General features: G+C 41.6%; 1 protein-coding gene across 2 annotated transcripts in view; it reads left to right on the forward strand.

Annotated features, from left to right (window-relative positions):
* Positions 1-13,093, forward strand: part of DCLK3 (doublecortin like kinase 3) — a 61,391-nt gene extending 48,298 nt beyond the window's left edge. The window contains exon 5 of one of the 2 annotated variants that reach the window (XM_090050283.1): positions 1,266-13,093. In XM_090050283.1, the coding sequence (XP_089906409.1) occupies positions 1,266-1,462 (197 nt within the window). In that variant the 3' untranslated portion in view covers positions 1,463-13,093. The remainder of the gene's footprint in view (positions 1-1,265) is intronic. The other variant, XM_090050284.1, reaches the window with a different exon arrangement.
* The last annotated feature ends 1,851 nt before the right edge of the window (positions 13,094-14,944 follow it).

Here is a 14,944-nt window from a genome sequence, read left to right on the forward strand (position 1 = left end):
ACTAAAATGATTATTTTTTGGTGATACTAAGAACCAGGGACTAGACTTATCATGGGGCTGCTTGCATTTCTCATTTAGTTGCTGTCTAAATTTCATAGACTTCTAGGGTCAGAGGGACCTGTTAGATCATTGAGTCCGACCCCCTGCAGGAAAGTGCGCTGGGGTCAAATAACCCTAGCAAGGTGCTTGTCTAATCTCCTTTTGAACACCTCCAAAGTAGGGGAAAGTACCATCTCCCTTGGAAGTCCATTCCATACTTTGGCAGCCCTCATTGTAAAGAATTTCTTCTGATGTCCAAATCTACTCTCCTTCAGTTTATGGCCTTTGTTTCTAATAACCCTGAGGGGCACCCTGGTAAACAGAGTATCCCCTATTCCATGCTGATCCTTTCTGATGAGTTTGTCTTCTCTTGCGGCGGCTGAAGAGATTCATGTCCCTCAATCTGTCTTCAAGGGGTTGGCAACATCATTATCATTCATATTTTTACTATTATTATTTAGATTTATACATGGGCAAGATCTGGCCTTTAGAATCCAGTCCATGATGCCAGAGCTGGGCTGAGCAGCAGGGAGCTACACCTGCACTGCAGCTGGGGAGTAGGGGAAGCAGGGCAGTAAAATCTGTGGTGGTGGCTGGGTCAGAGCATCAAGTCATCTTGTACCTAACCTGGAACCTAACGTTCCAGTCCTTGGCTCTAAAACGTTGCTGGCCACTGGTCTAAAGTACCCTTTTGATGTTAGATATTATTCACTCCTGTTTTCCAGGTGGCAGGCACCAACCACCCGGTTCCCACTAGCCAGAGCACGTACTATGATTGTATGGGATTCTCAAAATTAAATTCTCTATCTGCCTTTCCTGCTTGCTTGGAAAAACTGCCCTTTGTTTTTGCCTCATGGCATCTCACGGAGGAGGGGATGTCACCAAAGGACCAACAGTTTAATTTTAGTCACTGGAATTACTCTGTGATAGCTATAGTGATTACAGGGTTCAGTAAGTACAGGCATAAAAGAATGAGAAGAACTAAACAACAAACTTTAATTGTGGAACTGTAAGCAACCTCTGTAGAGTCTTGGTCTATCTATCAATAACTAGCTAGCTAAGGAACCATCTCCCAGTTCTCTCTGTCTGCTGTTAGGGAGCCTCTTTTAGTCATAACTTCTGTCACTACTATAGCCATGCAGATTGTTGTTGTTAGCTCTGATGGGACACGAAGACCTCAGTAATATACTTTTTCCTTTCTCTCCTCTTCTTTTTGCATAAAATAGCAGCCAAAGATCTGATAAGCAGGCTGCTGGTAGTGGATCCCCAGAAGCGCTACACAGCTCAGCAAGTTCTTCAGCATCCGTGGATCAGAACAGCTGGAAAAACCAACAGTAGGAACCTGCAGAGGGAAGTGACAATTAATATTGAGCGCCATTTTCGGAGCCAGCGCAGGAAGGAAGTTGCAAATGAGGACACATGAAGTTCCTTCATGTCAAGCTAGCCTTCTCTCTTCTGTCTCTCTCCCTTTTTTTCTTTTCTAAATGAGTTGGGCCCAGAGTTTGTTGTTGGGCATTGTTGCTTGCCCTTTTTCTAAGATTTTGAGAATCTGGAAAAGTACAGGATGGTGAGGCCAATCTCCACTGATGTTACTGCGAGTTGACTTCAAGTGAGCATTGGCTTGGTCACCCAGTGTGTCCTTTTTTTAATGCTGAATTGGGTCTATGTTTAACTACACTGTTCTTTTCTGTAGATTAAGATGCGTTTTTGCAGCTAACGTTAGTGATCATTTGGGGGCATTTTCTATCCTTATTTTGTGTGGCAGCTGCCAGAAGCTTTGTGTTCCTGGGGCCTTGTTTAATGAACAAGTGTACACCCCCTGAGCTACCCTTCTGCACCATGCCTTTACACAAAGTACTGTTAGCAATGGGAAGTATGAAAAAACAACAACTAAACAAAAGTGTCCTTTAGCTAAAGGACACATTAGACATGATACTGAATACTTTGATTCAATATAAATAGCGGTGAGCTAATCCAGGTATGGAAAAACTTGAAGCCATCTTCTTTTAATTGTGTGTTGTATTAATATAAGGGTTGATGCAAACCTATGTGAAAACTTAAGTATGGAGGAGGGAATAAAAAGTGTTTCAGCCTTATGTACAGATTTAAATATTTTGCAGTACCTTTCAGGAAACATCCTCTGTTAGTCATTCTTGGAGAGTGGGCAAAAGACCAGACCATCAATCTGTTATGGCTACAGTAACTTACTTGTTTCTATGCTGATTCATTTTTAGGGCAAGGTACAAGGCACGGTACAAGGCCTTGTTGTGTGATGCTGAGGAGGACCTTTCTTCACATTCTGGGAACAAATCTGGCAATTTTTGAGGGAATTCTGGCTTCTTTTTATACAGGAGTATATCAGTCTTTTCAGGATTAAATTTCACAGATTCATATTGATGGATCTTGATTCTCACATACTGAAGGAGGCAGAGTCATGGAACTCCCTTTGTGACCTGCTCTTGTTAGCACCCATGCTTCAGTTTCTCTTCCCTTAACTTGGTGGCTGCTTAATTGTCTTTCTGCTTTCTTTCTTTCTTTTTGTCCTGTGCTAACCTTTTCCTTCTGGTGCCTTCCCTGGTGTCTTTTCCTCTCTTTCTCTCTCATTAGGGTTTCACTTGGAAGGGCTAGAAGTATGACTAATGAAATGAAATTAGACAAAATGCTTAACTCAGGAAAAATATTTAGATTCTTCCAAGGGAAAGTCTGTCAAGGGAAGTCATAGAAGTTTCATTGCTCAATTTATTTAACACTGGACTGGGTAAAATAGAAAAATAAAAAAAAAATAAGGAAAATAATGTGGTCCTTGTATGTGATAAGGCTTAATACATCTTTTGTATTTCACACTTGTTTATTATCAACCCAAAAACTAAAAAGGATGTTAATTGGTGGTTTACACTAAACTGTCCAACAGCTCAATAGTTGAACAACAGCTGACATCTTAAACATTATAAGCATTGAGTTAAAAACTCATGGAAATGAATAGGTCAATTCACATTCCCAAACCTATCATTGCAGTCTCTCTCTCTGTAGATACGGAAAGAGAATGCCATACCACTTCATAATCAGAAACACACTTTTGTAATCTTAAAGGTTAGAATAATTTTAAAGCTGAAAGCTAAAACTGTGCAAATGAGTAAAATATGACAGTTGAAATCTGCCTCATATCACTGAGTGGGAAATTGCACCCTCAGTGAAAAAGTTGAACTAGATTACGTTTAATGCATACTGAATTGAATTCCACAGCAGATGTTAACTACTAATCAAACAAAACTCATCAACTTTTAAATTATTCTAAGAATTATATTTACATGATATAGCATACTTTTGTCTTTAGGCTCTGGTTAAGTAAAGCCTTCCTCTTCAGGAGAGAAGTAAAGCATATGCTCTCGTGCTTTCCTGGACAGAGATGGATTTCACCACGTGCTTAAGTGCATTCCCAAGTCAGGGCCTTAAAGAGAACCAGTATTAAAAACCTGCTTCTGGTAATTATGTCACAGTCATACATTCCCCACAGCAAACCTTTATTAATTCTATCACTGACATGAAACTATGGAAAAACTTCTTGTGACAGACAGGATCAAATAGTACACTTCTTTCTAAATTAAAAATAAAAATTGAAGTGACAAAAGCATGTTGTAGAGACAGTGACTATTTCGGCATTTGCAGGTCACTTTTAAGAGCACAGTGTGTTGCTCCTTTCATGGTAAATAGGAGACAGGGCACACCTGTAAAGAATATAAAAGGGATTCTTTATTTCGGGGTCTTCTTCTCTTCGGCTTTCTAGATACCTGATGACTGGGCACAGCCTTGTGCTACCATACACAATCTCTTAAGTCTCAGCCCTAGACTAAGGAGGGGAACTATAAATATGCTTGGAGGCAGCATAGAGCTGTTGATCTTGCATAAAGCTGAGGCACTCCAGTCTTTAGCCTCAGGTAAGAGATGCAAAGAGCTTCTCAATATTCCTCCTCAGGGATTTTATATTTTTTTTACTCCCCTTTCAGTTGTTCCCTTCTTTTTATTTTCCTTCTGCTCTGCTCTGCTCTTTCCTTGCCTCCTTGACCAAGGGGTAGGATCTAGAGCCACCCAGTCCACAGTACTTGAAGCTAGCACTTATCAGCGACTGCTGGCGGGTGCACCTGGTTCAGCCATGAGAGCTCAGGCAAAGCAATCTGGCAAAGGGAGGTGGTTCTGAAAGCCCCATCCTGCCTCAAGGACTTCATAGAATCATAGAAAATTAGGGTTGGAAGGGACCTAAGAAGGTATAGTCCAACCCTCTGTTCCATCCTCATTAAAAAATTGGGTGACTGTGGCACTGATGCCTACACAGTCAGATAGATTGCAGATTGGCTGAAGGGTCATACTCAGAGGATGGTGGTGGACGGGTCATATTTGACCTGGGGAGAAGTGGGCAGTGGAGTCCCCCAGGGCTCAGTCCTTGGGCCCGTGCTGTTTGATTTCTTTATCAGTGATTTGGATGACAGGGTGAAAAGCAACCTGTTTAAATTCACTGATAATACGAAAATTTGGGGTGAGGTGAGCGTACTAGTAGGGAGGGAAAGACTGCAGCAAGACCTGGATAGGTTATAGGGGTAGGCTAACAAAAACAGGATGTGCTTCAATATTGACAAGTGCAGGGTGCTGCACTTGCGCAGTAGTAACTGGCAGCACACTTATAAGATGGGAAACTCCCTTCTTGAGAGCACAGAGGCAGAAAGGGATCTTGGAGTCATTATTGACTCCAAGGTGAACATGGGCCGACAATGCGAGGCCACGGTTGGCAGGGCTAACCGGACCTTGTCGTGCATCCATAGGAGATCCTATGCACAAACCCCATGCTTTTGGATACTATGCTTGGATATTTCAAAGGAAGATTTCTAAGATTTCTGGGCTATAATTAATTGATGATACCACTTAACGATTTCATTTCCACTACCTCCCCTCTGCTGCCCCCACCCAACATACTTCTTTTTGGTCCTACTGCATAGCATTTTTTAGATACATTTATGTGTTTGGTTGTGTGTGAATGATTTTCCATTTGTCTGTGTTTAATCTTGTCATATCCATTTCAGCTCATTCCTCTACTTTATCAAGTACATTGTATATTAAAATGTGTTTTCTTATACCTTCCTAACTTTTTATCATCCACAATTTGAATAGCATCTTTTCCATTTTTCTGTACATGCTGATAACAAAACTTGCACAATTAAAAGTGGGTAAAGAATAACCCATGTAACACCTCTTTTAAAAGTACATTCAGTGTTACACCATAATTTTCCATTTAGAACTAGCATCCCCAATAGCTTGGCCCCAGGATTTTTTTTTTCTTTTGTTTTTTTCTAACAATGACCTCTCTAATAAATCATCAAGCACCATTGATGCATGGTAGGGGGCAAAACAGCAAAGTATATCTTAATTACTTAATGATGAATACAGAAGTAGTGAGCCATGCTGGTGATAAATAGTTTAAAATATGGAGATGTGCAATGTGTATACTAGTGTATTAAACAGGAATCCCTGCCATGTTTTTTTCAATGATCTGCATAACTTAGCTGTGGCTTTGCTACTCACAAACGGCGCAGCCGCATTTGCTTTATGCATACATCTATTTATTACCCTTTTTGCTGGCAAATGGTGCATCTCAAGCAGAGCCAAGGAGGTGATTCTCCCCCTTTATGCAACACTGGACACAGCTGGAGTACTGTGTCCAGTTCTGTGCGCCCCACTTCAGGAGGGATGTGGACAACATTGAGAGGGTCCAGAGGAGGGCCACCTGCATGATCCGGGAACAACAGGGCAGACCCTACAATGAGAGACTGCGGGACCTGAACCTGTTCAGCCTTCACAAGAGAAGGCTGAGGGGGGACCTGCTGACTGTCTATAAACTCACTAGGGGGGGACCAGAAGGGTTTGGGAGAGACCTTGTTTCCCCTAGTGACCCCTGGCATAACAAGGAATAATGACCGCAAGTTGTTGGAGAGTAGGTTTAGATTAGACATTCGTAAGAACTACTTCACAGGGCGACTAGGATCTGGAACCAACTTCCAAGGGAAGTGGTGCTGGCTCCTACCCTGGGGGTCTTTAAGAAGAGGCTTGATGCCTACCTGGCTGGAGTCATTTGAGCCCAGTTTTTTCTCCTGCCCAGGCAGGATGTTGGACTTGAAGATCTACAAGGTCCCTTCTGACCCTACTTCTATGATCAGGCTGTGTTGATAGGTTTACCAATTCCAGAGACCCAAGAAAGCAATGGCATCTCCTTCAAGGGATAAAATGTAGTAACTGTGTTTCCTAGATACTTATAAAATACAAAAGACAAGAGGGTGTTTCTTTCCTTTAAGCTGCCTCCGTAGCTCAATTGATTAAGAGGATTGTCATTTCTTTAGGGGGAACCACAGCTCCTAAAGATCCAGCTAACAGATGTTTTGGTTCTCACTTGGAAAGCACTATGAGGCATCTTTAACATCCTTGATGTGATCAGTATTGATAGCTTTGCCCTTTTCTTGTCTCCCTTAGCTATCACTGTACACTACACAGAATTTAATCCAAATGTCTTCTGTGGATGCCTTCTTTTATGACTCTCAGGCTAACTGCTGGCAGCTCTCTCTTGGCACACTTTACTTCACTGGTTAAATTCTTTCTTGATAAAGTTATCCTCAGCCTTTCTTGTTTCTTTGTCCAGGTCAGTGCCACTTTTCACCTTAAGAAGCACATGGCATTGCTTGTCTTGTGACCCAGTTCTGTTGTCTGTTTATATGGCTTTTGTTACTGTAATATGAGATACTCTAAGTCTTTGCTGAAATTCTCAGAATATCCATGTGAGGAAGGAAAATTCAGTTACACACAAAGAGCTGAAGCACAGAGAGGCTCATAGCTAGATTTTGAAAGAAGTTTCACTTACGTAGACATGGGCTGCTTGCAGATGTTAAAAAAACTGAAACAAAACATTTGGAAGAAGCAGTGTGTTAGTTTGACCTGGTTCTGCAGCATCTGTATAGATCGGGTGCTTCGGTGGGGCTTTTTGGCACTTTTATCTAACAGCTGATTCAATCAGCTGTTAAAGTGCCAACCCCCCCACTAAAGTGCCCGATCTGTACAGACATTGAGTGAGCTGGGTCCTAATAATGTGTTGTCTCTTCTGGGCCTGAGCTGGGCTCAGCATGGGAACTCACTGAGTTTAAAGTAAAGTGCCATTTTGTTTTGTTTTTTTTAACATCTGCAAGCTGCTATGGATATTAGTGCAATGCCTAGCTCCATTAAAATCAATGGGACTTACGTACCTAAATACCTTTAAGAAATCTGGGCCTCCGTGTCTCCATGTTCCTCTGTGTCATGTCACACAGGAAGTCTGTGGCAGAACAGAAACTTGTGCTGTGTCACACAGGAAGCAGAACAGAAACTTAAGCCCAGTTCTCTTACACTGATGTTTTAATCAATGGATCATCCTCATTCAGTTGAGCTCTTTGTGATCTCTTACATTCTGGATAGCTTAGAAGAGAGCCATAATCTGGCATCATCAAAGCCATCACCTGATTGTTAGTATACGTGTTTTAGGGGTGTGCAAAGTGGGCTCTATTCAACTTGGATTCGGTCTAAATCAGGGACCGTGATTCAATTTGTTGATTTGGATCACTGTCCCTGATTCCATTCGGCCAAATCCAAATCTGAAGATTCGATGCTGATTTTGGAGAATCAGCGATTTGGTTATAGACACAGACACAGCTTTAAATGTTTTTTCCACATATAGTAAAAGCCGTGTTATCTGGCACTTTTTACAAGCTGGCATGTGCTATTAACTGGCATGCCGGCTTGTAAGGTAAAAGTGAAACTGGAAGTGCCCACTGTGGCACTTCCAGTTTCGCTGAGTCCCCATGGCGCGGGGCAAAGCAGCTTGTACTGCCAAGCCCCAACAATAACAATTCTTTTTCCCCTTTCTCTTCTGCCCCCCTCCCTGTCCCTCGCAGTGGGAGGGGCAGTGGTGCACCAGACGTGGCAGAAGAGGCGGCCTCTCGGGTAATGAGCGTATTTTTTGTTATCTGTCACTCCTGATTCCCCATGGGTACTGGATAACAAAGCTTTTGCTGTACCTTGAGGTACCAGCGCAGCTCGTGAATGCTGTGATGCTGGGATGGATGAAGCGACCCACAGGAGTCGGGGAGGGGGGGCCCACGTGCTCGGCGGTGAGCCTGGCAGTCAATTAGAAGCACTTCCAGTCCACTTCTGGGTCTGCAGGGAGCATGTGGGCCCCCCTGACTCAGTGATAGGCTGTGGGGGAACCCCAGGTGCCCCCCTCCCAAACCCAGGAGGCACCAGTCACCAGGGTGGGGAGGCCCCCTGTACGCTCTCTGGTGGACCCGGAAGTGCTTCTGGTCCATTTCTGGGTCTGCTGCTGAGCATGCTGGGGAACCCCCGCACTCCTCTGGGATGCTCTATCTTCCCCAGCATCACAGTGTTTATGAGCTGCCTGCTACCTAGAGGTATGTCAAAAAAAAATTTAAAGCTGTGTGTGTGTCCAAATCACCGAATCTTTCTGAATCGATTTGGAGAGATTAAAGGGTCCTCTGATTTGATTCAGATTTGGCCCAAATGGGGCTGAATCTCCGCCGAATCGAATCGGGGGCCGAAGCGTCACACAGCCCTAACATGTACATCAGGCATTATGAGGTAGATCTCTTTAGCTCCCTTGTACTAATGCAGCCTTTGGTTGCAGGTAAATAGGGATATGTAGAACTTCCTACTCCACACTTTTGTCTTTGACTCTGGTTAGCAATTCCACTGTGAAAATGATTTTCTCTGGAATTGGTTCATTCCCCCCCACAGTGTCCACAATTTAGATTAATTCAGTCTACCTGGGAATGTGACAAATTTGTTCAGTCTGTGAACAGACATTTGCAAATGCATGTATCCACCAATTTGCATTCCTTCTTATCTGATGTCCTTTCTTTTGCGTAAGTGCTTTTGGTGCCATGTTTCTAGACATGCTCTTTTCTGTCCTTTGCAAATTCAACAGCAGAATTTTTATGGAGCTGTTTTATTGGCTTCTCAGTGTGGACCATCATAGTAATTTGGAATGTATATTGATACTCTTGGTCCTACAGTGAGTCCAATTTACAGGTAGAATGATATGGTATCATTAATCTAACTGAAGTCATGAACTTCAGTGTGAATTTTATTTTCTGATGGAGGAAAACTACATAGTGTATAATATGTTCTCTAATCTCTACTGTATTATGACTGTGTCTCTGTATATGTATGTGTGTGTATGTATGTAGGGATTTTAAAAATAATTTTTTGCTTTTTATTGTTTAAATTGGCTGATATTTCATGGTCTGGGTATAAAATTTGCCTTCGTTTTCAGTTGAAAAGTCTTTTTATGAAGACACCTTCCTGCAAACACTTATGCACATGCTTAATTTCATGACAACAATTAGTCGCATTGAAATCAATGGTACTACCCACAGTAGTAAAATCAAGCACATCAAAAGTGTTGGCAGGACCAAGATCTAAATTAATTCCAATCATATTCTTGCTTTAGTGCCAGTCATCGGGTCCACTAGACATTTTGTTCTTGAAATCAGTCCTGACAAAGAAGGTATTTCCATTAACAACTTATTCACATAGCACTGAATTATGATATCAGCAATTCATTTGTTAAAACAATAATTTATTAAAAAATAGATTAACTTATTTTACAAGTGAAACAAACAGTGATAGGTACAAGTGATGTTTGGTACAGAAACTACCTATTTAAAATGAAATAATTTGTGTATTTTTCAATCCTGACACTGCTTTATTCCTATAGGTCAACAATATTAACAATCTTGTATGTGAAAGAGCATGAAAAGACATGCATACGATACATATATAGTGTATTAGAAGAAGTTGTAGGAGATGCAGGTTTTATCTTTTGATATTGAGTATTTATGATAAAGTAGCTACCATTAAAAGTGCTCATTTTTATTACATTCTGGTATGTAAGATACCACAGCGATAACTATGTGCTATTTGTTAGGAAGTTGACCGTTTTATGGCAATCACTCTAATTTATAGCACTGTATTTTAATGGTATGTGTAGAGGGCTAATTAAAACTGATTTAATGCTTTATTTTAATGAGTGGGATATAGCTATTTTTCCTGTGTTACTAATAGTTGAAGACGCAGTCCAGCAATATTTTACTGAAATGGGCTATTAAAGTTGTCACCAACACATGCTGTTTTTTGACAAAGTAAGAGATAACTTCTTGCATCATCTAGTTTGCTGTTTCACAATACAGCCTTGCACTGCAAACCAAGGATTTATGTACACACAGATGAAGCCTGTGTTAGCATTTCAAAAACTGCTCTGATAGTTCAGAAAGTTAGGTTTAACCATTAAGAAGAAAAGTAGTTCCAAACAGGGGGAAAAAAAAGAATATGTATAAACTGGCATGAAAACTTCACCTTTGTGTTTTGAGTTTAACATGATACTAAAAGTGGTAAACAATGAGATAAGCAAATGATTAAGATCTGAAGAACTAAAGTCTTCGAGGGACCTGGGTAAATACAACATTACAGCAGTTCATCAAAAGCTAGTAATAAGAGTTTCAGATGTAAAGCAGTAGGATAATCTACATAATGGCAAAATGGCCATGTATTGATTAGGATAATGATTTAGGGTCTACAAAAAACTTCCTCTTGCTTTTGTGTCTAGCTGTAGCAAATAAAGTACATTGGCTACTAGACTTGGTTTCTGGAAGAGTGTTATATCATAAATGAGACAGTGATGCCTCCTAGAACACAGTGATCATCTCTGTGCTGTAAAGTGGCATTCATCCTGAAGGATTTCAGCTTAAGCCTTTCCAATCAATATTTGATTTCAAAGTTGGATACAAGTTTTCTAAATTAACAGTAATTTCAGAGTTTATTGTTAGTCTCTAAACTCCATTAGAATAGCAGGGAATCAAGCAAACACTGCTGGATTTTCAAAAAAAGTATATATTTCTGTAATCATAAAACACTTGTAGCTGCACAGTTTGACATGTTTGACAGTTGTAATTAAATATTAATGCATTAGGACATAAGCTTATCATATGACAAGCTAGGAAGAATGTGCTTTGCACCCAGTTTAGGCATGGCATGAACTAGCCAGATTATTTGATATTGCTACTGGAAGCACAATATTTAAAGAACTTACTGAATTTGCTCATGTCTGTTTGTTGAGGAGCGGACAATACATCATAGACCAACATTTCAAACACAGATGCAGTGAAGCATCTGAAAAAAGTATGTATATCTACTACATGGATAAAAGCATGCCAGATGTGCAGTAGCCTGGTTTGTGTGAACATTTCCCCTAAAACAAAATAAAACAAAACAAAACAAAACACAACATGGAAATTAAAAGAAATGACAAAGGAACACTTTACTTCTACTACTTTTTCCAATATCTCTTTATTTTCCTGATGTAAATTTAATGCTGTAGACAAGTCTAATCAACCTTTAATGGGTGAAATAAAAAAAAGTGTGTTCCCTTGGTATGTGTAACAGTCCAGTGATTTGTTCCCCAGGCATGACTGGGGAAAAATGGTTCTGAGCTGGTACTGTAGCAACCCTAACATCTTCCCACCTGGGTCATAATTTCCAAACAACAGGGCAGGAAGAAAAATCCCTTAAAAAGAAATAAACTTGAAACTGCTCCACCACATTAATAAGTCTGAATAATGATTCCATGATGCATGGATTTCATTGAAATTTATTTTTAAATGCCTTCATAACTCTTGCATTTAATATGCAAGAGATTAATACCCAGTGCTGGGCACTAGGTATTAATAAATCCCTCAAGACACACAAAAATCCATACATTTATGCAAAAGGAGTGAGAGAGCTGTAAAGGGAATGTGCTGGACCTCACATTCAGCTGAGCTGTGAAAACGGTACAGGAAATGAGAGGAAATTTGAATGATATACAAACAGAAATGAATCTGGGATTTGTATCAACAGTTATACCATTATTTAGAAGACCTCGATTTTATACAATGACCTTACACTGATAGCAGGATCCTAGGACACCCAAAGAGTTTGGACAACCAATTCCCATTAAAATTTATGAAATTTGGGCATCTGAATTCAGTAGATGGCTTCAAAAATCCAATGCTTGATTTAAAATGTTTTATTTTTCTCCTGATTGCTAAGTCAGTACTAAAACAAAATGGAATTGATTTGAATTATAAAGCAGGAATCTTAAAGGTGATTTTTCTCTAAGCCTCCATCAAAATACCCTTGGAAATGTCATTTTTTTAAATTAGAAGCTTTGGGGGAGATTTGCTGCTGGTGCATGTGGCACAGTGCCCACAGGCTCTGTTGAGGTTGAGTTCATTTATACCTGCAGAAGATTTGACTCTAATTTCACATGCTGAGCACATGCTAATTTGTACAAGTGGCAAACTGCACCTATCAGCTGTTTGAACAGCTGGCAATTGCTAAGGCAGAGGGAAACCTTAACAGTATTCCTTTTTTCCTGGTCAAGCTTCTTATATGTAGAGGAGTTTAGAAAGCAGACTGCCTAGTGACTCACCATCATCCTCCCACAGGAAGAAGTCTTAGGAGGCTGGAATTGCTGTCTTTCCAGCTTCATTTTGTCACCAAGCCAGGTGGAGTAGGGGCCAGGACAGCAATGTAACTAGGGATGGGAAAGAGGGGACCAGCCCTGGGTGACATGAGAAGTGATACAAGAATGGCTGCAGATGCTGATCTGGCTGTCACCACTGCCGATGGCACAAAAAATCATGCCTCTGGCCTGAATAAGGCCCTTTATTTTATTCTTTAAACTAAATTTTCTTTATTGATAGGGGACAGAGGTTTAGATTACAGTGAAAAATATTTGTGCATTTTAACCAGTTCTATGAAACCCAAGTATTATTCACAAGGGTTGGGGAACCTTGCTTTAACTAGTATTGCTCTCATTAATATGTGCTTCCATGTTGAACAATCTCTCACTTATGCCTGATGAAGGGTGAGTGCGCCTGAAAGCTTGTAAATAACATCATTTGTTTGCAAATACCGAGTTGGTCTAATAAAAGATACCTCCTCTTCCATGAGTTTTGATTCCATGTTGAACAAGGCATTTCAAGATGTCATTTTGCAAGTAAGAGCTAAAGAAGATAGAGCTGAAGAAGAGCTTATCATCATCTGATTGTGCTATGACAAAAGCAAACAGACTTTTGAGCCCTGGTAAGTTTTATTGAAGGTTTTGAAAAGCCCCTGTATATGTGTGTGCGCACATCATATATGTGATATGATTAGATTTAAAAAGAGAAAACCATGCTCTGTACTACCAGGGCATAATGGAGAGAGTGAGAATGTGGGCAGTTAATGTTTGTAGTCCTTTTGGACAATGTCGATTAATGCTTCTGTCTAACCTCAACAAGAGCAGTACAGTGAAGTTCCTCTATGTGGAGTCAGGGCTCCACTGTGGTTTGCCTGTAGAGATGACCCTAGCTAGGTGCGGGGCCTGGGACAAATCAGCCTGTGTGAGGCCTGGACGCAGCGGTGGCTGGCGGGAGGTGGGGTGGCGAGCAGGCCCCCCAAAGCATGTGGCCTGGGGCAGTCACCCTGATTCACTTCCTCCCTTGTCCCCAGGGACATCTCTGTTGGCCCCACACAAATACATGCATGACTATATTCCTTCCCAAAGAGTTTGCAGTCTTCACAACAGGAGGGCGAACTTCTGTGACAACTGATTGCTGTTTTTCTCCAAGCCCCCATCAGTAGCATCACATGAATGGGAGAATCTCAGCTTTCATTTTTAAGCAGGTACGTTTCTGGCTGTCCCAGTTACAGGGAAAACATGAAAATATGAACCACAGTGCATCAAAAGCCAGAAGGCAAATAAATAAATTGTTTTTATGGAACACTGTTTTAAGATGCATTATTTTTAAGAAACCTTGTGAATCCTGGAGGTTAGGGGTATGAATGTAGGCAAGCAGAACCACTGGCATTGCTGTTTGAGCATTTGTGGCGCTTGGGTCAGGTCCCGGAGGACTGGAAAAGAGCCAATGTGGTTCCTATTTTCAAGAAGGGGAGGAAGGAGGATCCAAGTAATTATAGGCCAGTCAGTCTCACCTCCATCCTGGGAAAGATCTTTGAAAAGATTATGAAGGATCATATCTGTGGGAGTCCAGTGGGGAAAAATAATGCAGCAGGGAAACCAGCATGGATTTGTAGATCATGCCTGACCAATCTGGTTTTGTTTTCATAGTTTCTAGGGTCCGAAGGGACCTGAGTAGATCATCTAGTCTGACCCCCTGCCATGGCAGGAAAGAGTGTTCATCCAGCCTCCTCTTAAAGACCACCAGGGTAGAAGCCAGCACCATTTCTCTTGGAAGTTGGTTCCAGATCCTAGCCGCCCTGACCGTGAAGTAGCGCCTCCTGATATCTAGCCTAAATCTATCCTCTGCCAGCTTGTGACCGTTATTCCTGGTCACTCCTGGCAGTGCTCGGGGGAACAGTGACTCCCCCAATGCCTGCTGGTCCCCTCTGACTAGTTTGTAACAGGCCACTAGATCCCCCCTCAGCCTTCTCTTCTGGAAGCTGAACAGGTTCAGGTCCTGTAGCCTCTCCTCAAGGCCTGCCCTACTGCCCCCTGATCATGCGGGTGGCCCTCCTCTGGACCCTCTCCATGTTGTCCACATCCTTCTTGAAGTGCAGCGCCCAGAACTGGATGCAGTACTCCAGCTGTGGCCTGACCAGTGCCGCATAGATGGGGAGTATCACCTCTTGGACCTGCTTGAGATGCATCTGTGGATGCATGACAAGGTGCGGTTGGCCTTCCTGACTGCTTCCCCACACTGCCGGCCCATGTTCATCTTGGAGTCAATGATGACTCCAAGATCCTTTTCCGCCTCTGTACTGACAAGAATGGAGTTCCCCA

The sequence above is a fragment of the Crocodylus siamensis genome, chromosome 5 (genome assembly GCF_052110815.1).
Source record: "Crocodylus siamensis isolate JL-2025a chromosome 5, ASM5211081v1, whole genome shotgun sequence".
NCBI lineage: Eukaryota > Metazoa > Chordata > Crocodylia > Crocodylidae > Crocodylus > Crocodylus siamensis.